The sequence below is a fragment of the Camellia sinensis genome, chromosome 7 (assembly GCF_055761805.1).
Source record: "Camellia sinensis isolate YWXY chromosome 7, ASM5576180v1, whole genome shotgun sequence".
NCBI classification, from domain to species: domain Eukaryota; kingdom Viridiplantae; phylum Streptophyta; class Magnoliopsida; order Ericales; family Theaceae; genus Camellia; species Camellia sinensis.
Window position 1 is genome coordinate 26,177,101 of NC_138967.1, and position 27,058 is coordinate 26,204,158.

Here is a 27,058-nt window from a genome sequence, read left to right on the forward strand (position 1 = left end):
AGTGGTGGCAAGTGGCGGCGGAAGACGGTGGTGAAAAGTGATGACGGTGGGTAACTAGTGGTGGTGGGTGGTGGCGGGTGAGCGGTGGTGGTGGTGGGTGGTGGGTGGGTGGGTGACGATGGCGGGTGGTGGGTGGTAGCGAGTGGGTGGTGGTGGCGAGTGGCGGGTGGTGGCGGTGTCAGGTAGGTGGCGGATGGCGGGTGGTGGCGGGTGGTGGTAGCGGGTGGGTGGGTGCGTGACGGTGGCGAGTGGTAGGTGGTAACAAGTGGGTGGTGGTGGTGGCAGGTGGATGGCGGGTGAGTGGTGGTGGGTGGTGGATGGTGAGTGGTGGTGGCAAGTAGGTGGCGTGTGGTGGTGGCGGGCGGTGGATGGTAGTGGCGGGTGGTGGGCGGTGGATGGTGACGGGTAGATGGCTGGTGGGTGGTGGTGGCAAGGGGTGGGTGGTGCGCGAGTCGGTGGTGGTGGTGGTGGGTGGGTGGGTGACAGTGGCGGTTGGTAACGAGTAGGTGGTGATGGCAGGTGGCGGGCGGTGGTGGGTAGTGGCGGGTAGGTGGCTGGTGGTGGTGGTGGTGGTGGTGGGTAGGTGGGTGGGTGACGGTGGCAAGTGGTAGGTGGTAGCGAGTGGGTGGTGGTGGTGGTGGTGGTAGTGGGTGGTGGTGGCAGGTGGGTGGCGAGTGAGTGGTGGTGGGTGGTGGATGGTGAGTGGTGGTGGCAAGTAGGTGGCGTGTAGTGGTGTCGGGCGGTGGATGGTAGTGGCGAGTGGTGGGTGATGGATGGTGACGGGTGGATAGCTGGTGGGTGGTGGTGGCAAGGGGTGGGTGGTGGCAGGACGGTGGTGGTGGTGGTGGTGGTGGTGGGTGGGTGGGTAACGGTGGCGGGTGGTAACGAGTGGGTGGTGATGGCAGGTGGGTGGCGGATGGCGGGCGGTGGTGGGTGGTGGCGGGTAGGTGGCGGGTGGTGGTGGTGATGGGTGGGTGGGTGACAGTGGCGGGTGGTAGGTGGTAGCGATTGTGTGGTGGTGGTGGGTGGCGGCAAGTGAGTGGCAGGTTGGTGGTGGTGGTGGCAAGTAAGTTGCGGGTGGTGGTGGTGGGTGGTGGTGGGTGGTGGCGGGTTGATGGTAGGTGGGTGGTGGTGGTGGCGAGGGGTGGGTGGTGGTGGCGAGTGGGTGGCAGGTGGCTGGTTGGTGGTGGTGGCGGGTGGTGGATGGTGGTGGTGGGTGGTAAGTGGTTGTGGCAGGTGGTGGTGGGGAGTGGGTGGTAGTGGCGGAAGACGGTGGTGGAAAATGGTGGCTAGTGGTGGCTAGTGTTGGGTGGTAAAAAAAAAAAACTCAAAACTCAAAACGGAAACACATTTTTTGTGTTTTCATTTTTTGGCCAAATTTATAAACTGAGACCACTGATTTATAAATCAAAAATTTTACCAAACAAGTTTTTATTTGTGTTTTTAAAATTTTTGTAAATATAAACAGAAAACTGAAAACGTAAGTGTTACCAAACAGCACCTTAATTATACCACTATTGATTAAAATAACTAAAAAATCAAAACACTTAATCATACCACTCGCTTTATTTTTTTATACATTATTTATAAAAAAATATTAAAAAATTAACGAAAATAATTGATTCAATTGGAAGCTATCTTAAATAATATTTTAATCAACTAACCTGAGCGGACTCACTTTCCTTGGGGCCTCCAATGTTGAAATCTTGGCTGCCCCTAGTCCCGTCCTCATGCATGATCATTTCATATGTCAACTCACATTAATTAAAGTTATAGGTTTTTATTTTTTATTATATATATATATATATATATATTATTTTTAAATTTCACAATATTTTATAAAAATACCATTAATTTGTAAGTTCTCCTTATTTTAATTGCGATGCTTTGAGTGCAACTACCATTATTTAAGGCTGTTTTGGCAACTTACTACAATAATTAAAATGTTAAAAATTTATTACCAAAAAAAAAAAGAATAAATTAAAATTGGTAAATAGTTATTTAGTTGAATTTTGTAATTTTTTTATAAAAATATGTACAGAAAATTACTTACCAAAATGTGAAGGGTACAACTTTTGGTGTGACTTTTTTGCACAAAAAAAATTACATTCCCATGTATTTATAATTATTTTTTATCTACACTGATACGTAATTTCTTCTATTAAAATACAATTTTTTTTTACTTATTTTAAACTTGCATATTATGAAACCATGTCATTTCATTTCAACGTTAGCCTCGAATCCTTAGATTACTACAAATCAATGCAAAAAAAAAATGTTTCTCTCTCTAACCCTGAACCTTCTTTCAATTCTATATTTTGAAGGTCACTTTTTCTCTCATATTGTTTTGTCTCGCCTGTATAATGTTATTCAGCTTGTTTGTTTTTATTTTTCAAAAATTACTTTTTAGAAAATTATACTTTTTTATTTTTTGTGTTTTTTTTTATTTTTACTGAATTTTTTTAATATTCTAAGCAATTTTTCTACTTTTTAGACACACCTAACATAAATACATCTAAAAAGTAAAAAAATTATAAAAAAAGTCTTTTAAAAATTCACTAAATACAAAAAATATAAAAAAAAAATACAAGAATTCAGTACATTTTTTATATTTTTATGTATTTATTAATTTTTTAAAATATTTTTTCACATATTTGTTACTATTTAGATACATCTAACTAAGGTGCATCTAAAAAAGTAAAAAAAAAATGTTTAAAATTTAAAAAATATTTACTAAAAACAAAAGAACACGAAAACTAAAAAATCTAATTTTCAAAAAACTTAATTCAGAAAACTCAAACCAAACACACTGATTAGAATCTCCATTTGAATTTCGGGCCTTAGAGGTGGCTTTGGAAGCCATTTGTTGTTTTCTTGATACTTGTACAACAGAGCTGGTGGCAGGGCCGGCCCTAGGCTAAGACCGGTGAGGTCTATGCCTAGGGCCCAAAAATTAGGCCTAGAAAAAGGTCCTTAAATCTATTAGTTTTGCACTATATTAAAAACTTAAAATGATCTAATTCTGTTTAATTAATTTAGGTCATTTTAAAGGGGGTTTCAAAAAAACTATTTGGCCCAATTGATAAAAGGCTCAATTAAAAAATATAGAAATGGTTTGAGACCTCCACAATGGACGACCCTCATAACCCCTACTAATGTATTGGCTATTGATGTGTTTGAATTTTTTTTGGGAGTTGTGTCTGACAGTGACATAAATGGTTCAGATCATTTTAGGGGTTGTGAGGTTTGTATTTTGTGAGGTTTTCTATCATCACTGTAAAAAATATTTATAAGTTTTTATAAGTTTTGGTTGTTAGTCCAATTAAAAAAATAAAATATAAATACATGTATATGTGTTAGTCGTTAGCCTAATTTTGTGTGGCCTCTTTTTTCTCTCTTTATGGCCCAATTATGTGTTTTTAGTGTTTTTCTTTAAAAATTATTTTACACAATTTTTATTTATTTATTTTGTAGATACATCTAATTTAGATACACTTAAAAACTATAGTATTTATGGGTTTTTTTTTTAAATGTTACCAAATACAAAAAATATGAATTTTAAACTCAGACAATTATTTTTGAAAGCTCTAAACCAAATAAAGTGACTTTTATTTTTATTTTTTTTATAAATATCTAAAAAGGCTCTAAAAAATTATTTCGCGTTCGGCTTCGAAAAGTCTGGGCCGGCCCTCACTGGAGACTGCTACTTATCCAGCTTTAGATGAACTCACTTTTAAGGTGTGCTTTTTTCATTTCTTTCAACAACATGCATGTTTTCTATGGAGATCAAAATGTAACAAAATTCATACCTTGAAATGCCATGCGTATTTGATCGTTTTGATTTTATCACAATTTCATGTAAAATTTTAAAATATCTCTCATTCTGTTGTTAATTTTAACAATGCCAATGCCAGATTGATTGCATATTTTAGAGACCAAAGAAAAAATAAATAAATAAATTTAAAAGATTAATGACTAAAGTAAAGTCGATGACATACATTAAGGTCCATTAGAGTAATTAACCTTAAGAAAGGTAACTTTATAGAAGATAAATAAATATTTTTTTTCTTGGTTATGAAAAAAAAAAATAGTTGAAAGAATTAAAGGGCGCCTGTGAATTTTAAATCTTTGCAGTACCTAATTTTGACATAACACTACAACAAAAAGCAGTTTTAGCGACCAAAAATGTAAATTTCGTCGCTAAAAGTAGGACAATTGGCGACTAAAATTGAATTAGTAGCCAAAAGTGAAGACTTTTGGCGACTAAAACAGTTTAGTAGCCAAATGTATACTTATTGGCGACTAAAAATCAGCTTGGTCGCTGATTATATGGGTTTTAACGACTAGAACAATTTTAGTAGCCAAAAGTGAAGGTTTTTGGCGACTAAAAGAAATTCGTAGCAACTAAAAAATGGTTTGGTCGCCGATTGTAGGTGTTTTACCGACAAAAAAAAAAAAAAAAAATTTGTAGCCAAGAGTAAAGGTTTTTGGCTACTAAAAAAAATTTAGTAGCTAAAAGTGGACAATTGGCGACTAAAATTGAGTTTAGTTGGCAAAAGTGGCTGCTTTGGCGACAAAAAATCAGTTTAGTCGCCGAAAGTGGTTAGTTTTAGGCATAAATTTATTTTTTTAGCGACAAAATTATTGGTAGTGGCCAAAACTAAGGTTTTTGGCGACTAAAAAAAATTTAGTCGCCAAAAGTGGCTCCTTTTTTTTAAATAAATAATTTATTTTTTACATAAATTATATTGAATAAAAATAATTATGTTTATATATATAGGTTAATATTAATACGGGTCAATATACTATATAAATAATATATTTTGCATATATATTCATGTGGTGTTATTGTTGCATAGTGGAAAGAGTGTTGGTAGAGGTGGTGGTTCAAAACATGGGAAGAGTAGAGGGCATTTTTTTTTTTCCGTGAAATAAGCTTTTGGCGACTAAAATGGGTGGTCGCCAAAAGCTTCAATATTGGCGACGAAAAAAATGGTCGGCAAATGTATAAATTAAAAAAAAATAATTCACTATTGGCGACTAAAAATTTAGTCGCGAAATGTATAATTTAAAAAATATAAATGAGCTTTGGCGACGAAAATTTTAGTCGCTACAGACTTGGTTTTTGGGCGACTAAAAGTTTGTTTGTCGCCAATACCTTTCGCGAGAGTTTTCCAGCGACCAAGCTAGCGACTAAAAAATTTAGTCGGGGAAACTTAAAACCCGACTTTTGGCTACTAAAAATTCACTTTTGGCGACTAAAAATTTAGTTGCCAATTGTGTTTTTTCTTGTAGTGTAATGTTAACACCAAAAAAAAAAATGTGATTATAATTTTTTTATGTTAAAAAAAATAATTTTCATTTAGAATTATGCATTTAAAAATATTTTAAATAAATTATTTATTATCTATTGTCGTGTTATTTTTATTTATTAAAATTAAAATTTTAATTATTTATATCAATGTAAAGTTAAATTATAGGAAAGGTAAATAAAGCATTTTATAGACTTAAAAATTTAATTGGACAAAAACTGTAAAAATTGAACTTATTAATCAATAAAAAATTTAACAAGAGTTTTTTATACTAAATGTATATATATATATATATTTAACCAACGGGATTAGCCCGATTGACCAGAATTCCTGCACCTCAGTAATTCAAATCTCCACACCTATGTGTGAGTCTTATTTGCCATATATTAATTGGGATTTTCTCTCTCACTTCGAAAGTTTCTTGTAAAATTTCATATTTGATCTTCATTATTATGATTGTATTAATTCATTCAGTTTCATTATTATATGTTATATGAATCATATATATACATATATATATTTGTACGACCTATATGTAAATATTCAGTGACTAAAATCATAACCCCTCACATGAGAATAGGTATTCAACATTCATTAGATTAAATTTCACTATAATAAACCAAATACAATCTTAGTTTCTTCCCGTTAGAATAACCATGTTCACCTGTTTGTGCAAGTAAATAATTTCGATGAAATTCTTCTTCGTTAGTTTGATTGTCTAAGTTTCATCAAATTTGAATTCCAAATTTTATGCGAAGGTTAAAACATTTCTGCTGTTAAAAAATGGGTATTTTCCATTTTAGCTCAAGGCTTTTAACAAAATTGTTTTTCAATGAAGGAGTCAATGGATAACTATCTATGCAATCTTTATAAGACTTTTTTTTTATTTTTTTATTTTGTTTCTGGGTTAAAGTTGGAAATGCCTCCATTGGTCTCTTTTCATGCATTTGGTATTTAATATGTATTCCAACATTTTGCAAATGACAAATTTTATTTTGTAGATTAGTGTTGTACAAGAAGTACAATTAAATTAAATAATAAACCGATTCATATATGATTTAATTCAGATTATAGAACAAAAAATGATAGAACTACTTATGCTAGAGATTATAACTTGACGAACAAAAATATATAACAGATATATACTGAAATAAAAAAGTAATAGAAAGCAAACAGAAGTTGGTGTAATACTACAGTCTTCTTAAAACATATTCACCGGCTCACCGTGGGTGTTGGAGGTATGACAGTGTCTGTCTCACTGGATATGACGATTAGAACCAACTAAGTCAGAAGCATCTTCTGTATAGCTCCGGCGAACTGAAAATGATAGTACTCTCTCATAGAGGAAGAATATAATATGAGCAAACTAATTATATAACTTGAGAGCAAAAAATTCTGTGTTCAAACCAAAGAGGATGGCCTCTTTTTATATACAAAGGGGGAGAGAGAAGGAGCCTTTCAGTAACAAATGCAGAATTCATTAATGCAAAACTGCCCAGCCAATGTACAAATAAATCTTGCAAAAACTGATGGAGTAAGCGTATGAGTTATACACTCTATATATACATGTGTATATCTATATCAGTAACCACCAATCTGACCTAGCCAAAAAAGATTAGGTTGGTAGACCACCAACCCTGTCCAGCCCAAACCTAACCTAACCTAGCATTTTTTGCATAACAAACTTGGATCAGTCTTGGCCTAAGCTCATCATTGAAACATATACAACTCCCTTCCATCGGAAAATTTGGATGTCCCAAAGGGCTCATGCCCTTATCAAAAACTTGGCATTTAAATATCCATCAATGCTTTCCTCTATAATCAATGTAGGATAGGTGGTTATACACCATTCTCAATACCTTATTCATGAGGCCAGCTTTATAAAACAATTTCTCATTCAATTCTTAATGATTTTTTGTCATTGTTTTTGTGGTGTAAAGATCTTGTTACAAAAAATCTAGACACATTTGATCCTGCCTTAACCGGTAGTTGAGACCTACTTTAATTTCACATTAAAGTCACCATAAAATCATATATTTTTTTTCAACAATCCCCTACGTGAATAAAAATTGACCGAATAAAAAAAAAGGGACAGCATTTAACAACAAAGACTCGGAGAGAGAGCACACAGACTAACCTCACATCAGAAAAGGTAGCTGTTGGCCTTGAACCTTTCATAGTGAAAGTCTATCAGATTTACTAGTTGATCAGTGAACGTGATGCATTGAACTGTTTTGCCATTTTTGTAAACTGAGACAATAGAGCTCACACAGGAGTTACTCTAACCATTATTCTTATTCTCAATTGTGTGTCCGGTTTGGTCCTGGAACATTAGCCTGGTTCAGTGAGTGCTTTTAAAGAATTTGGCCTTGTTAATTCTTAAAAAAGTGGCCCCACTCCACACTCACATATGTGACCCATATAAGGTATCTCACCAAAGCACGATTGACTATTCATATCACTTAGATCGTTAAAAGTATTAGCTTAACCTTCCACCCCCACAGGGTATCACTGTATAAAGGAATAGGCAAGAGGATTGACCTCTTCAGTGACTCACCCATTACACACAGTTATGTTATCCCTTTGAACCTACATATTGGGGTCTCCAATCAACTAGGTTGAGTTTTCTGTTCTGGCAACATTTACTAAAGGCCTTAACCCCATTCATCTTGACGATATTTCTACTAACTTTCGAGTTAACCCTTTGGTTAGCAGATCCGCAATGTCATCCTTAAACTTTACATAGTCTAGAGAGACAACTTCATTAGAAAGTAGTTATCGTACAGATATGTCTAGACTTTACTTTATACCTATCCAATTGCTGATTGGCTATCACAATGAATACAGATATCGGATACAAGTTTCGGCTAACGTGGAATATCTTTAATGGATTGGCGTAGCCATTCAACTTCTTTTGTTGCTTCATCTAAAGTAATAAACTCATATTCTATCGTTGATCTCCATATACACGTTTGCTTGGAAGATTTTCAAGACCCGGCTACGCCTCCGAGGGTAAACACATAACCACTAGTGGATTTAGAGTCTTTTATATCAGATATCTGATTCGCGTCACTATTTGATTCGCGTCACTATACCCTTCCAGTGCCGCTGGGTATTTGGTGTAATATAACCTATAATCTCGAGTGTAACGTAGATAATACCCTTCCAATGAATAACATTAGGATTACTCGTGTATCTATTAAGCCTGTTAACAGAGTAGGCTATATCCGACTTTGTACAACTCATCAGATACATCAAAGGCCCAATGACTTGAGAATATTCTAGCTGAGAGACACCCTCACCATTATTTTTGGTCAAATGTAGACTCAAGTCTATCGGTGTCCTTGACACACTCATATATGATTTACCAAATTTCTCAAGTATCTTTTTAACGTAATGAGACTGAGAAAGTAGAATACCACTATATGTTTTAATAATCTTAATACCCAGAATTACATTTGCAAGCCCCATATCTTTCATGTCAAACTTAGAGTTTAACAATCTCTTGGTAGTTCTAATCATCTCATCATTACTGCCAACAATGAATATATCATCAATGTATAGACACAAAATGACATAATCTCTATCAGTGTCTTTGACATATACGTATTTGTCACACTCATTGATTCTAAACCCATTTGACAACATAGCGTTGTGAAACTTCTTATGCCATTGCTTAGGAGCTTATTTCAAATCATACAATGATTTGACAAGCTTACAGACTTTCTTACCTTTCCCAGGAGTTGAAAACCCCTCAGGTTGCTCCACAGAGATTTCTTCATCTAAATCTCCATTTAAGAAAGCTATCTTTACATTCATTTGATGTATCTCCAGCCCATGTAAAGCTGCTATCACAATCACCATACGAATGGATATTATCCTTGTCACAGGTGAATACGTATCAAAATAATTCAGGCCTTCTCACTGCCTGTATCATTTGATAACTAATCTAACTTTATACTTATCAATTAACCCATTAGCTTTCACCTTTCTTCTAAAGATCCACTTACTCCCCAAGGCCTTACTATTTAGGGATAGATCAACCAACTCCCAGGCATGGTTCTATAAAATGGAGTCAATTTTACTTTTAAATGCTTTTTTCCACAAAAGACTTTCAGGCGAAGTCACAATTTCATGGAAAGTTCGGGGCTCTTCCTCTAACATATAAGTCACAAAGTCAGGACCAAAGAACTTGGAAGTCTTATCCCTCTTACTCCTTCTTGGCTCATCTACCTCATCTTCTTGATCACTATCACTAGCATTATCTTCAAGTTCTTTCTCAGAACTTTGATCATCTCCTCGAGTTCGGCAAGGAAACATGTCCTAAAAAAAAGACGCATTGCTTGACTCTATAATGGTATTTTTGTGTATATATAAACTATCAGACCTATGCACAAGAAACCTATATGCACTACTATTCTGTGCATAACCAATGAATATAGCCTATCGTAACCTGTTTGGGTGTAGGTTCCGCCATTTTTGCATGACACCTCCACATTCGTAGGAAATTATAAGAAGGCTTGCAATCTTTCCATAGTTCATATGGAGTCTTATCTACTTTTTTCTGAGGTGTTCTCTTTAGAATGTAATTTGCAAAGAGAATTGTTTTTCCTTACAAGTTCTGTGGCAACCTAGAACTAATCAACATTGCATTCATTATTTCTTTCAATGTCCTATTTTTCCACTCAGCAACACCATTTGACTGAGGGGAATAAGGCGCTGTAGTTTGGTGGATAATTCTAGATTGAGCACAAATCTCAATAAATAGCGATTCATATTCTCCACCACGATCACTTCTTAAAGCTTTAATCTTTCGGCTTAGTTGATTCTCAACTTCATTATTAAAAAGAATAAATTTATCAATCTCCTCATCTTTACTTTTAAGCAAATACACATAGCAAAATTTAGTGCAATCATCAACAAAAATAATGAAATACTTGTTGCCACCACATGATTGTACGACTTTCAAGTCACACACATCACTATGCACTAAATCTAAAGGCTCAGTACTTCTTTCAACAGGATGAAATGAAGTCCTAGTCAATTTTGCTTATACACAAGTTTCACACTTGTGATTTGGATTAATCTTGAAAGACGATATGTGATCTAAATTGATTAATCTACACAAAGAGTCAAAATTCACATGACCTAGTCTACCATGCCATAATTCAGGAGACTTAAGCATATAAGCAGTAGAAGAAGAAATTTTCTCATTAATTTTCAAGATAATAGTCATTACATTGAGTTTAAACATATCACTTAACATATACCCCTTTCCCACATTGACTCCGTTTTTAGTCAACATGACCTTATAAGATTCAAAACCATGTGGAAGCCATGCTTGCTTATGAGAGACCCCGAGACAAGGTTCTTACGAATGTCCGATACAAACAGGACATCATTCAAAGTTATCTCTTTTCCTGAAGTTATCTTCAGGACTACCTTGCCTTTCCCCTCAATAGTTGAGGTTACAGAATTTTCCATGAACAACTTCTCATCATTTAAAAATGGTTTGAAAGTTGTGAAAATCTTCTTCTCAGCACAGATGTTGTAAGTCACACTAGTGTCCACCCACCATTTCTTCGGATTAGACCTAACCATGTTCATCATTGAGACGACAGCTGAAAGGTGCATGTCATCAACATATTGTGCCAGATTCTCCGTTTCAGCCATGTGGGGTTGGTTTTTGTTCGATGGAGGATTCTTCTTGTAAGGCTTCTTCTTCTTGAGGTAATCAACTTCCCTATGCCCATCGCTTCCAAAGTTAAAGTACTTTGCATCAAACTTATAAGTAGGTTTCTGCGGCTTGTAAACCGGTCTCTTGTACCCTGGACTCTTGCGGTAATCAACCGCCTTTGTTTGTTGGTAGCCTTTTCTTGACCACCGAGGACTGGCCATGCTCAACCATATTTGCTTCAGCAGTGGAGGCATTTCCCTATAACACCCTCAAAATAAGATGTAAATCAACCATTCATAAGATCCACAAATATAAAGGACAATTGTAATTCACTCCACATAATCACATAAACACATACGAATTACATTTCCGAATATTGACAGTTCTGTGGCGTTGCTAGAGTTCCAGTTAGAAACGGCAGTGATTGAGTGCCTTTCCAACTGGACTCCCAGAAACCCATGGACCCGATCAACATCCTAGAGACTAAATCCCATACCCATTTAGTCACGTAAGTATGTTATCATATAAGCACATAACATCACACTTTAAGTTTCTAACAAGCGAGACAAACCCATTGTGGTACTAACCACTTCCGACGTATCCAGAGTATTCAAACCCGGTACACTCTGATACCGAGTTGTAACGCCCTCAAAATAAGATGTAAATCAACCATTCATAAGATCCATAAATATAAAGGAAATGTTATATCTTCCATTCACCAGAGTTTATATTACAAAAGAAATTACATGCATTACACTTTCATAAATATTCATCTTGAAACTATAGCATGTAACTCTAATTGATAACAACAAAAATAAATGCCCTACGGGCTTACATCTTTCCAACTTTGCTTGGTTACAACAAAGGAAGAGTCTAAGTCTCTATACGAGTAAAGCCCTTGGCTCGAATAAACACTTAACACAAAAAGAAGAACAACAAAATAGAGTCTTCAGCCCCAAGTCCTCCCAAGTTATACCCTTGGAGGTGGCATGTCACCTGCACCTGAACATGGTTTCCCAAGTAGGGTGAGCCAAAGCCCAATAGAGATATGCCAAAACAATATATGAGAATTAACTAAGGTATCGACATTAGATAAATGTTCAATACTTGCAAATCAACTTACACCCTTTCCATAACCAATACATATTGACATCCATATTTCAGTCCATTTCTACACATTTATCCAACCCAATTCATTGACATAGTTCATTGTTATCTAAACAATTCAAAACGAGACTACAACTCATTTATTAACACTTCAATAACAACCATTATTCAAACACTTCCATTTTCTTGCCAGTTTACAGAATCACATCCGAGGGAACCGGCACCCATATACATATAAGATTTCGGGACTTTCACCCTGGACACTCCGGCCGATTTAATTATCATTGGAGTCCATCCTCTATCTCCTCCCAAACAATGATCCATATACATTGTATTTAAAAGCGTGCCATATACAATGACTACCAAATTCACACATTCAACAATTTGATCAAACCATCATATTCAATGACATAATTCATATGAGTAGTTTCAATTTACCTAGTCCTCATGTAATTTCTACAACAATCATAGCTATCCTCAACCAATAGCCCAAAACAGATATTTCTAAACAGATAAACAAATCTATCAAACAGATAATTTGCCAAATTTTTCATGGGTAAGTGATTTACCAAATCCAACTACACCTTCCACTTATATATCCTTTCAATTTCGTATTTCTCGTTTCAATTTCATTATATATACAAGTAATTTATTTAACTCGTATTAGGGCAAACCTCTTTTTTTTTCCAATATCAACCCCAAGGTTCAATCTCACCATCTATTCTCATATGACATCATAACCAAGACCTCACATACATATATGGGGCCAAATATAGAAAAGCCCTCTTTCAAAAATTCAAATCCAAACCCTAACTTCACCCAAATCTTCCCAAATCCCACCATTATACAAAATGACAAACACCTAGGTTAAAACTCATATTAAAGAGTAGAATATCCCTACCTCAAATGTAGAGCTTAAAGAGGGAGAAAGAGAAACTTGAAGATATCCAAAACTCAAACCTTCTTGGATCAAATAGAAGCTCACAAGTTGCTCTATCTTTTTAACAAAGGGACTAGGGTTGAGAGACCCCCAAATCAAGGTGTATTTATAAAGAGAGAGTATTTAAAAGAGAGAAGCAGCTGGGCTAGGGTTTTAGGTGAAAGAGATACCAAAAGTGATGCAGAAGAGCTTTACTGCAAATTGATAAACTCAGTCCACGCTCAAGTGAAGGAGTCATCACTCGAACGACTAGACACAACAGTGACCTTGCTCAAGCGCAAGAAGCGTCACTCGAGCATAGAATGCAAAGCTTCAGGTCTACCACAGACGCACACGCATGCTTGAGTGCAAGAAGGCTCACTCAAACGAAGAAACAATTTCACCAGGCTTGCTCGAGCGGAGAACTCCCCCTTCCTAGAGAGACTGAGTCTAGGAGAAAACCTGAAGACCCTCAAACCTCACTCAAGCTCAAGAAACCTTGCTCAAGCGAAGAAGCAAATTACACAATGCTTGCTCGAGCGCAAGAAGCCTCGCTCGAGCGAAGAGGCCAAAATATGGGCAATAACCGTTTATACCAACTACCAACCAACCTGTTCCAAACTCGGCCAACAAGTTCCAAAACTCAAATTCAAAGAATTAAAGGAAGGAAACAAAACATAGACAACAACATACCATCACGGAACCCGAGTCCGGAACACACTAAAGGTCGGGGTAAAATCGGGATCGCTATAACCTCCCCTTCTTAAAGAATTTCGTTCCCAAAATTTTAGTACGAGTTTGGAAACCATGATTATCCAATTTTCAAAATGATTACAATTCAACTCTCATCATCATGACCCACCCACCGGTCATTCCATCTCTTTTTAAGAGAAGAATTTCACAAAACATAACTCAACACATATTACCAATATACATATTCCGAAAGTTAGCTAATTTCAACACATACATCCCAGGATTTTCCCAAACATATTCAATGTTTTATAACAAGTTTATATTTCCAAAAACTTAAACATCACACACAATGGTCTCATAAGTTCAAAACATATACAATGTCCTTACAGATTATGAACAAAATTTTAAAATCTTAACATTCACTCAAACATCAATAAGTAGGTTCGGATATTTCTCACGGACTTCCAATTCACGCCCCCAAGTTGCTTCCTCAACCCCGTGTTGCTTCCTCAACCCCGTGTTGTTTCCTCAACCCCGTGTTGTTTCCACAGTATTTTGACCAAGGGAATTGTCTTGCCTCGCAAGATTTGGTCCGGTCTATCAAAGACTTTCATCGGTCTCTCTTCATATGAGGCATCCTCATCTACCTCTAAGTCAGTCCAATCCAACACATGTGATGGATCTGGTTCATATTTTCGAAGCATACTAATATGAAACACGTCATGCACCCCGGAACGTTGCGACGGCAATGCTAAACGGTATGCAATCTCTCCAATCTGCTCAAGGATCTCGAAAGGTCCAATAAATCGTGGAGATAACTTCCCACTCTTCCCAAACCTCATCAAATCCCGTCTAGGTGATATTTTCAAAAAGACGTGATCACCCACTTCAAAAGACAAGGGTCTCCTTCTACAGTCAGCATAACTCTTTTGGCGATTTTGGGCTGTAACTAACCTCTTATGGATAAGTGCCACTTTCTTCGTCGTTTCCCAAACCAACTCTGGATCTAACAAAGGTGTATCACCTACCTCGGCCCAACACACTAGAGATATACATGGTCGGCCATACAAGGCCTCAAACAGTGCCATACCAATACTCGATTGGAAGCTGTTATTGTAGGCAAACTCCACTAAGGGCAAGTGTCTCTCCCACGACCGCTTAAAGTCAAGGACACAGCCTCGAAGCATATCTTCAAGGATCTAAATAGTATGCTCGGACTGCCCGTCAGTCTGAGGATGGTAAGTCGTGCTAAAAGTCAGTCTAGTGCTAAAGGCACTCTGCAAAGTCTGCCACAACCAGGCAGTGAACCGTGGATCTCTATCCGAAACGATCGTCACAGGGACCCTGTGCAATCTCACTATGTCCCAAATATACAAGTCAGCAAGGTAATCTAACGAATCTCTTATGCGCATAGGAATAAAGTACGCCAACTTAGTCAACCGGTCAACTATCACCCAAATAGCAGCACTGCCTCATTGAGTCCTCGGAAGGCCCACAACAAAATCTATCGTGACATGCTCCCACTTCCACTCAGCTATAGGCAAGGGTTGCAACAAACCCACTGGCCTCTGATGTTCAGCATTCACTTGCTGACAAGTAAGGCACTTTGATACAAACTCCGCCACATCCTTTTTCATACCCTTCCACCAAAACTGGCGACTCAGATCATGCTACATCTTTGTGCCTCTCGGATGCACAGCAAGGCATAAATGGTGAAACTCTCAGAGTACTTCCTTTCGACAAGACTCTGGCACAAACAAAAGGTCACAGTATCTCACACTCAGGTCGGTATACACTATCACACCCCAAATCCGGGCATGACCGGCTGTGGCCCACAGGGACTTAGCCCAAGTCACACATAAGCCTAAACATGAATCCAAAACCCTAAAGAATAAATGTGATGATAGCCCAGAAATAAATAAATCAAAACCCAATCTAGTGACATGCCACAATTGAAAAACAAGTCATAACCAACTTCCTAAAAATATATATACTAAATTGGACACAAACCGCCTACAAAATAAAATAATTTTAAATAAAACCCAACCACAATGTATGCACAAAACTCGACAAAGCAACCTAAAACAAATTAAATAAATGCCCTAGAGGTCCATGCAATTGAGTCCCGCTACGCCATGAGTCGACTCTAAGTCCTTCTAACACCTGGAAATGGTAAACAACTAAGTCAGCTGATAGCTCAGTGAGTAGCAACATGGATAGTAAATACAGTTTTGAAAATAGGGTTCAATTCTAAAATAAGATATATATCACAGAAACTAGATTGGCATACAATTTGGTAAATACAATCTGTTTTAAAAAGAAGGTTCCACAATTCAACACTTAAAATACTCATGTGTCGCAAGAACATGATAAACGACATTTTCCACTTAAAACAAATTATAACATGAACACCAATAATTTTCTAGGTACCAAGAAAAACAAATAATATGCCACACAGTTCTCAAGGCTATAGGCCCCGTTGGATCCAATACCGAACTAAGAGTCATCCTCAGGGTGGCACCTGGGCCTTTTCTCAAAGACGATCCGATTGAAGGTCACCTAGTTGTTTTTAAAGGTCATTTCCTTACAATCGTTGAGCATTAGAGTCATCACGGCCCTACCTGGATCTATTCCCTAGTTGCCAGAGTCACCACACACAGTGGAATAATTTTCCTGGACTAAATACACACATGGTCCCAATAATCAATACATATCAGTTTCGCAAAACATGGTAGTTCATCATTATAAATATGAGACCAAAACAAATAGTTTACAGTATGCCAAGTTCACACATATTTCAGAAATAATTTGATTTCATTGATAATATAATAATTTATCAAAACAATTTAGTCTTGAAACAACAATTTAATTTTCCAATAGTTCAGGGTAGGGGAACATTTATAAAAATACGTAGCATGAAACTACTCACCTAGAAACGAAATAATATAATCCTCGAATAGAGTATGAAAGTCCAACTAGTGCCCTGAACCAATATGAAAACTATACGTCACTACTAATTTAAAAATACTAAAGAATACGAACTAAGTAACCCCAAACTAAAGCGCACTAACACGACTCAACCCAACTCACCGTTACTCTTAAATATTACCTAAGTTCATGTTCTTCAAGGTCTAAAATCACCCAAGACATAGGTTCCGATCAAAACTTAACTAAAAATAACTTTAAGATAAAACAGTGTTTTAAACAAGTTTTCTCATATCTATTCGCTAACTTTGAAAATTACAAAACCCACTCCACGCTATTCGAAAAATTCTAAAACCCTCCAGATATCAACTAATATATCCTAAGTTTCAAACATTATACCCAAACAGGTTGTTTTATGCAGCACTTTAAAGAAATTGACGGTTCTCTTAATATACATGAGCAATCAATGCAAGGCCAAAAATGTACGAAACTAGACTCGTAACCGGTTCTAATGACACTAATTTGACAATTTTTGGATTTATACCCAAAGAGAACAACACTCCCGAATTTACTGTTTCGGATTGGTTTCCTAGACAGATTTGAATACCTCAATTTATATGAATTTTGACTCCCAAAAATTATGAAAAAAATTTAGATATGCAATTCAATATGTAATTGATCTACTGTAAAAATTTCAAATTAAAATTCATCCATTTGATATGGTTTCTTGATTTTTAAAGTTTGCGATTCTGTGCAGAATTTTGAACTAAGAATTACACCCATTCTTTACACATAAATTTAGCTCCTCAAATTTCTTAACAGTGTATACATATATATACAAAATACATAAACCTACAACCTGTCCATGAATGAATAAAATAATTATAGAATAAGGATGAAGAACAAAGAAAGAAGAGAAGAAAACTTAGGAGGGCTAACCTTTGATGATCACACACAACACAACACACCCAAAAGTTCTTTGATTGCAACATTTTCTTCTTTTTTTCCTTCTCTCAAACCCTCTCCCGTGGCTGCTGTGTTGTTTCCCTATGTGGTGAACAAATAATAGAGTAGGGTTTGTGTTTATTTTATTTTATACTAGTGGTGGGCACACATAGGTCAAATAAATAGATAAATATACAAAACATATATATAAGTTATATGCAACTCAAATGGTAAGAGTCTTATATATCAACCTTGTGATCTGGAGTTCAAGTCACACCCTCCTCTCTATATATATATATATATATATTTTTATAATAAATCATGCCTCTAAATTAAATACTTTCACCATAAATTTATTTTAGGTTTTAAAAGACCTTCAAATATTTAATTTGCACTTTAGGATTCACCACCAAAATATTTGAGATTACAATATTATTATTATTTAATTATTTACTTAATTTTTATATTCGGGTTCTCACATACACAGTCAAACCCTTCTCTATCTTCCCACTGGAGATCTTCCCCTGGAGGGATTCTACCTCAAAGTCACCCCTCTGCGTTTCTAACACTCGGTTCACAAGTGTAGGTTGTGCAATTACAGAAAATAAGGCTACAGACTCAACAGACTCACCCAGATGCAAGTTAAATTCACCAAGGGCACCCAACATCTCTCATTCCCAGATAGCTATACAAGCTACACTACTAATGGATTTTCAAAGTCATAATCTTCTATGAACTCCATCCACCTTCTCTACCTCAAATTTAAGTCTTTCTGTGTAAACAGATATTTCAGACTCTTATGATCAGAAAACACCTCAAACCTCTCACCATACAAATAGTGCCTCCAAATCTTCAGGGCAAAAATCATAGCTGCTAACTCTAAATCGTGAGTAGGGTAGTTCCTTTCGTGTGTTTTCAACTGCCATGAGCCATAGGCTACTACTTTTCCTTCTTGCATCAATACACATCCCAAACCCTCTCGTGAGACATCACAATACACTGAATAAACCAAACCCCTTTTTGGGATAATCAAGACTGGAGCGGTGGTAAGTCTAACCTTATGCTCTTGGAACAACTTTTCACAAGTCTCACTCCACACAAATTTGACCCCCTTCCTCGTCAATCTAGTTAAAGGCGAAGCTAATCTGAAGAAATCCTTTACAAACCGACGGTAATACCCGGCTAACCCCAGCAACTACAAATCTCGAAAGCATTCTTAGGTTGTACCCAATCCTGCACTGCCTCAATTTTGGATGAGTCTGTAGTCACCCCTTTCCCGGATACCACATGGCCTAAGAACTTAATCTCTCTTAGCCAGAACTCACACTTCCCGAACTTAGCATACAGTATATGGGCTCTAAGAAACTCGAGCACCACTTGCAAGTGTTCCTCGTGCTCCTCTTCAGAAGGTGAGTAAATCAAGATGTCGTCCACCAAGACGATTACAAAACGGGCTAAGAACTCTCGGAAGATTTGGTTCATCAAGTCCATAAACACAGCTAGGGCATTGGTTAACCCAAAAGGCATGACAAGAAACTCATAATGGCCATACCACATACGGAATGCCGTCTTCGAGATATCCTCCTCCTTGACCCTCAACTGATAGTAGCCCGATCTCAAGTCTATCTTAGAGAAACAACGAGACCCTTTCAACTGATCAAACAGGACATCGATACGAGGTATAGGATACTTGTTCTTAACCGTAACCCGGTTCAACTTTCGGTAATCAATACAAAGTCTCAAGGCTCCATCTTTCGTTTAAGCAAAGAGGGTCGGTGCTCCCCAGGGCAAAGTACTAAGGCGAATCAAGCCCTTATCTAGTGATTCATGGAGTTGAATCTTTAACTCACTCAACTCAGCTAGTGCAAAACGATACGGTGCCATGGAAATCGGTGCCGTGCTAGGCACTAAATCAATAGAGAACTCGATCTCTCGGTGAGGTCGTAAACTAACAAGATCCTCGGAAAAAATGTCCGAGTACTCACAAACCACTATTGGAAACTCAACCTGGGCCTCATCACACTCACTACTCATAAAGCTAGCAAGAAGACAACTAAGCTCGTACCGCCCATGCAGATCATACACTGGTGATAAGACTCTACTAACCCGATCTCCCAAGAAATGAAAACAATCATCGCTCAAGGTATATACAGTAACCCTCTAACGGTAGCAATCTATAACAGCTCGGTATGACGATAACCAGTCAATACCCAAAATAACATCAAAACCAGTCATATCCATCAACACAAAAGAAAAGAGAAGCTGACGATCGGTGACCTCTATTCACAGCCCCGACACCCCTGTTTCAAAATCAGCTAACTCCCGACAGGTGACACAACACAAATAAGAGATGCTAACTGTGCCAACTACAACCCCAAAACAGATGGAAATATAAACGAAATAAATGAATGGGATGCACCCGTATCAATCAATACATTAGCAATCGAGTTACAAACCAAGACGGTACCTCTCACAACAGATGGAGCCAGTACGAGATCTGGCGCGATAATAGCATACACGCACCCCATAGGTCTCTGATCTACTTGCTTACCTCTCGCGGCATAAAACTACTGCACTGACTAAGCCAAAGAGGCTCCTTGATTGGCCCTCGAGGCCTGTACTGACTGTGCTGGCTGGTGACTCTATGTCTGCCTCAAACCAGACGCACCAGGTGTGCCACCCAACTGTGGGCAAAATCTCTTCAAGTGTCCCGCCTTCTCACACTGATAACAAGTGAGCGGGTGGCCTCTGCCCTGACTCTAGCCCTAAGAACGAGCCGAAGATGAAGCTGATCGCTGCCTTTCTCTCCTCAGCACGCAAGCTGGAGACTTGTGGCCCAACAGACCACATTTGAAACAAGTAATGTCTCCCTAACCGCCTCTCCCAGAACCCAAACTTGGCTCTGGGAAGGTGAATCTCAAATGCGCTCCCTGGGGCTGTTGAGGGTTAGAACCCTCCTGCCTCTTACTGTCCCTCTGGCCATCCTAACTCATCCTGGAGCCCCTCATCCTCTCATTCTCTATATGCATAATAGTCTTAAGATAGGCTGTGGCCTCTACGAGGCGCCCATAGTCTCTGATCATGGACCCGGCAACTCTAAACATGAGTCTGGTCCTCAATCTCTCTTAAAACTCTAGACAACGGTGTTCCTCAGTCGCCACTAACTCTGGTGCAAACCTATACAAGCTAGTAAATGTGGCCTCAAACTCAACCACTGGTGTATTCAACTACAACAACTTGGAGAATTGATCCCTCAGCTTCTCCCTCACTGTAGCAGGTAAGTACTTGTCCTGGAAAGCATCAACAAAGGCTTTCCAAGTCCCTCTAATGCGCCCTCACGCGTATTTCCACCACCGACCCATGTCTCCCTTCAGCTGGAAGGACACCAAGGTCACTCTCTAACCTCTATCTTCAATGCCGCCCATCTTAAATGTCTTCGTCATCTGCTCCAACCACTCATCAGCCTTTAGTGCCTCCTCAAGGTCACCCAAAAATTCGTCCGAATTCGATCGGAAGAACTCCATCTTCAAAAAAGACAGCCCTGCCTCAGCTACTTGGGCTTGGACTTGATTTTTAACCTTGAGAATGTCCATAGATTCCCTCAAAGCTCCGGCCATCTCAAGGGCTAAGGCATGCATGGCTTGCTGACCAACTAGTACGGCCATGTTGGCCTAACCAACTCCTTACTCTTGCGCCGAAATCTCATCCGGTATCGGCATCTTGTGCCTCCTAGGCCTACCATGCCTACCACCACGACCTCATCCTGACATCCTAATAAAGGTAACAAAAGAGGTTAGCACATTTATAAATGTGCGGAAACTATCTCACTCGCGTTCTAATTCGATGGACAATTGTAATTCACTCCTCATAAGCACATAATCACATAAATACATACGAATTTCATTTTCGGATAATGACCATCCTGTGGCGTTGCTAGAGTTCCAGTTAGAAACGGTAGTGATCAAGTGCTTTTCCAACAGGACTGCCAGAAACCCATTGACCCGATCAACATCCTAGAGAGTAAATCCCATACCCATTTAGTCACGTAAGCATGTTATCATATAAGCACATAATATCACACTTTAAGTCTCTAACAAGCGAGACAAACCCATTGTGGTACTAACCACTTCCCACGTATCCAGAGTATTCAGACCCGGTACGCTCTGATACCGAGTTGTAACACCCTCAAAATAAGATGTAAATTAACCATTCATAAGATCCATAAATATAAAGGAAATGTTATATCTTCCATTCACCAGAGTTTATATTACAAAAGAAATTACATGCATTACACTTTCATAAATATTCATCTTGAAACTATAGCATGTAACTCTAATTGATAACAACAAAAATAAATGCCCTACGGGCTTATATCTTTCCAAGACTTTGTTTGGTTACAACAAAGGAAGAGTTTAAGTCTCTATACGAGTAAAGCCCTCGGCTCGAATAAACACTTAACACAAAAAGAAGAACAACAAAATAGAGACTTCAGTCCCAAGTTCTCCCAAGTTATACCCTTGGAGGTGGCATGTCACCTGTACCTGAAAATGGTTTCCCAAGTGGGGTGAGCCAAAGCCCAGTAGAGATATGCCAAAACAATATATGAGAATTAACTAAGGTATCGACATCAGATAAATGTTCAATACTTGCAAATCAACTTAGACCCTTTCCATAATCAATACATATCGATATCCATATTTCAGTCCATTTCTACACATTTATCCAACCCAACTCATTGACATAGTTCATTGTTATCTAAACAATTCAAAACGAGACTACAACTCATTTATTAACACTTCAATAACAACCATTATTCAAACACTTCCATTTTCTTGCCATTTTATGGAATCACATCCGAGGGAACTGGCACCCATATACATATAAGATTTCGGGACTTCTACCCTGGATACTCTGGCCAACTTAATTATCAATGGAGTCCATCCCCTATCTCCTCTCAAACAATGATACATATACAATGTATTTAAAAGCATGCCATATACAATGACTACCAAATTCACACATTCAACAATTTGATCAAGCCGTCATATTCAATGACATAATTCATATGACTAGCTTCAATTTACCTAGTCCTCATGCAATTTCTATAACAATCATCGCTATCCTCCACCAATAGCCCAAAACAGATATTTCTAAACAGATGAACAAATCTATCAAACAGATAATTTGCCAAATTCTCCATGAGTGAGTGATTTATCAAATCCAACTACACCTTCCATTTATACATCCTTCCAATTTCATATTTCTCGTTTTAATTTCATTATCTATACAAGTAATTTATTTAACTCATATTAGGGCAAATCTCCATTTTTTTCCAATATCAACCCCAAGGTTCAATCTCACCATCTATTCTCATATAACATCATAACCAAGACCTCACATACATATATGGGGCCAAATATAGAAAAGCTCTCTTTCAAAAATTCAAATCCAAACCCTAACTTCACCCAAATCTTCCCAAATCCCACCATTTATACAAAATGACAAACACCTAGGTTAAAACTCATATTAAAGAGTAGAATATCCCTACCTCAAATGTAGAGCTTAAAGAGGAAGAAAGAGAAACTTGAAGATGCCAAAAACTCAAACTTTCTTGGATCAAATGGAAGCTCACAAGTTACTCTACCTTTTTAACAAAGGGACTAGGGTTGAGAGACCCCCAAATCAAGGTGTATTTATAGAGAGAGAGTATTTGAAAGAGAGAAGGAGCTGGGCTAGGGTTTTGGGTGAAAGAGATACCAAAAGTGATGCAGAAGAGCTCTACTGCGAACTGATATACTCAGTCCATGCTCTAGTGAAGAAGTCGTCGCTCGAGCGACCAGACGCAACAGTGACCTCGCTCGAGCGTAGAATGCAAAGCTTCAGGTCTACCACAGATGCACATGAACGCTCAAGTGCAAGAAGTCTCGCTCGAGCGAAGAAGCAATTTCACCATGCTCACTCGAGCGCAAGAAGCTTCACTCGAGCGGAGAACTCCCCCTTCCCAGAGAGATGGCGTTTGGGAGAAAACCTGAAGACCCTCAAACCTCACTTGAGCTCAAGACACCTCGCTCGAGCGAAGAAACAAATTACACAAGGCTTACTTGAGCACAAGAAGCCTCGCTCGGGGCAACAACCGTTTATACCAACTAACAACCAACCTGTTCCAAACTCGGCCAACAAGTCCCAAAACTCAAATTCAAAGAATTAAAGGAAGGAAACAAAACATGGACAATAGCATACCATCACGGAACCCGAGTCAGAAACACACTAAAGGTCGGGGTAAAACCAAGATCGCTATATTCCCCATTTCTTCCTGTTATCTTCCTCAAGCCGAAGCCTGACAACGAGCTTTTCGACTGTCATCTTCTTTCGTTTTTGCTTCAAATTGTTCTTGAAGTCTTTTCAGCTGTTAAACAGCTTCTCAATCAAAACAGCTGTCTGGAGTGATTCATTCAGCAACATTCTCTCAGCATGAATCTTGTGCAAAATTACTGGAAAACCTTGGACTTGGCTAATGACGGTTTTAGAGTACACCATTTTGAAATCCAAAAATTGGCCAATGACAAATTTATTTGCCCCAACATCCACGATTTTGTACTTCTTGTCCAAAGAATCCCACAACTCCTTTGCTAACTTGTTGGCATAAAACAAGTTGAATAATGTATCTGCCAAGCCATTCAAAACATAATTCTTGTAAAGGAACTTCAACTACGTTCAAGCATCTAGAGTCATGAGCTTGCGCTTGTCTTGCTCATTCTCTTCTACTGTTGGTGGATCCTCACTCAAAAATCTCGTAAGGCTAAGAGAATAGAGATCTTTTGCTGCCACCTCTTGAAATTCATGCTGTTAAATTTCTCCGAGGGCTCATGATGGTTGAGCGGTCCCCCCGGAATAGCAGGAGTAGTAACAGGATTGATCACAGGGGTCACAGCAAGGTTGTCATGCCAGTTGACCTCGGATTTTAATCCCCACCAACATTTGTAGCAGTAGTAGTATCAGTCATAGTTGTCATTTTTGAAAAAGACAACATAATTTCATTATTCTATTTTTCCAAAAACCAAACTTAATACTAGAAAATCCTAAAGTCTGAAATTTAATTTAAAACTAATCTCACCACTAACTTCAGAATCAAACATGGTCAGGAAAGTTTTCAGGAAGACTAGATGGGTCACACCGGTCCCACTTAAGACCCTATTGACCTTAGACAAAACTTTCAAGAGCATGTTGACTCTTTATCCATGGGAAACAAATTTAGAATTAAGTTTTCTAGAGGATAAACTAGGTTAAACAAACCAAGTTCCAAACAAACTTATAGGCAATTAAAAATTGCAACCCAAATTACAAGCAATCAATATTGCTACAACAATTTACAAGCAAATAAAAATGCTACCAAAAATTACAAGCAAACAAACTTGCTTCAAAATATTAGGTACTCCAACTACTACTAGAACACAAGCTATAGCGATCCGTGATTGTGTGCTGTGGTTTATGCCTTATGTTTCTACCATTTGTTTCCTTATATTTGAGTTTGGGTTGTGTTGAGCGAGTTTGGAATAGGTTGGTTGTGAGTTGGGGCAAGTGGTTGCTGCCCAAGTTTTTGTTTGTTTGTTCGAGCGAGGCTTTTTGCGCTCGAGTGAGCCTTGGGTACTTATCCCTTCTCTTAATTGAGCTTTCTTGCGCTCGAGCGAGCCTTGCCTGGTATGTCTCTTCGCTCGAGTGAGAAACCTTGCGCTCGAGCATGCGTCTGCATCTCTTTTAGACCTAAAGAGTGGCATTCTTCGCTCGAGCGAGCTCTGTATTCCTTCGCTCAAGTGAGCATTCTTGCGCTTGTAGACGTCCCCCGAACGCCCTGGGGAGGAACAAGTCCCCCCGTTCCGTTCGATATTGGGCTCACAACAGCTTAGGACTCTCAAATTGTCACGGTTCTTAATCTGAACCAAAGAGTCCAAATCCGGCAAATCGTTTTGAGAAAACAGTTTTTTTTTGAAAGAAGTGCCAAACATGGACTGCTTTGCCAGATACAGAGTCGCCACCTAAATATTTTATTTTGGGGAAATTTAGGAAACCCTGACTCGTTTGCCTAAGGCCACGTGTCTGTTATCACCAAAGTTGCCTCGGCTCGGGAACTTGGGTACGATTGGGGAAGGTCACTTCGTGAGCACCCCCGCTCGCCCGATCAAAGATCGGCCTCTACTAACCATGATATCTATTTTTTGAGAACATTATGCGTTCTTATTCCGGTTATTAGCCTAGATTTACTATGTGATGCGCACAGCATACAAGTATAGACTGGATCGCCTGATTTGGAACAAAACATTTCATGTTTGTTTGTTTGAAAATGGTTTGATGGTGCTACTCGCAAGTAGGCTAAGACGTGGATTTGCCACCCTCGGGTGGGCTTAGAAAACATGATTTTGCCACTATCTAGTGGGCTTAAAACACACATTTGATGAATTGTCCCAATCCAAATAACCCAACCTTCACCCACAGGCATTCAAGGCAGTTATATCACATAAGCAAATAGCCTCATGGTAAGCATGCTATCATGGCAGTCACTCACACGCATGCAAGGATGCTAAAGCATAAAAACTCACCGAGTACTCCAAGCCAAAACAGAAACCGATTAGAAATCCATGCATTATCCTAATTATACAGAAATGCCTAATGCAACACATGCAAAAATGCAACTATAGCAGGCTCGGCTATTCTAAACATGGCATATGAGATGCAACAACTAACAAGTACTCAATTTGGAATTGAAATACGAATGCAGTTAGTATGATGCGTCGAGCCTGGTGCGTGCAAGACAGATGAATGAATGCAAACATGCTATCATACTGTATGCTAATTGAAACATGCCATAATCTAACCATCATAAGCTGGTAAATAAAAGGGAGAAAGACGTGGGGTTGGAAGACATGCATCACACACACGCACACTTATTACAATTATGCCCTCGCACAGAGGGTCCGAATAAATAACACAGTCCCGAATAAATATTACAGTCCAAATAATTACAAAATCCTAATTAATTAACAAATTAAACTAGGAAAACAATAAAACTGGCATGCAAGCCAAGGACTGCCTTGACTCTGCTCCGGATGATAGATGATGCATGTCTGGGTCGCCTTTGCACGGAAATCCATTGTGATGCCCCAATTAGCCTCTGTTTTGCAATATTTTTTGGAAAGCGTGCCAAACCCCGGAAGACTGCTGCTTCTTGATTTGCTGCAACAGAGAGCAGGAAAGGGGCATGGCAATGTAGTTTCACACATGTATGCGTGACTACTCTTCAGGGAGTGTAGTCCTCAATCCTCGTGCCACCAATCACGCATATCGATGCATGATGGCCGAGGAGTCGATTTGCATGACTCAATATGGAATGAATGCACACATAAACACAACAAAACCTAAACTCCATCATGGATAATCCGAAGTGTCGGTGACTGGGAATTGAGACACGTTCCGTCACTCGAAGTA

At 38.4% G+C, this 27,058-nt stretch overlaps 1 protein-coding gene across 1 annotated transcript in view; it reads left to right on the forward strand.

The window, feature by feature from the left end:
• Positions 1-27,058, forward strand: part of LOC114314554 (magnesium transporter MRS2-I-like) — a 162,785-nt gene that overhangs the window by 3,094 nt on the left and 132,633 nt on the right. Inside the window, exons 2-3 of the mRNA XM_082880543.1 lie at positions 2,818-2,900; positions 3,700-3,740. Of these exons, the coding sequence (XP_082736669.1) occupies positions 2,818-2,900; positions 3,700-3,740 (124 nt within the window). The remainder of the gene's footprint in view (positions 1-2,817; positions 2,901-3,699; positions 3,741-27,058) is intronic.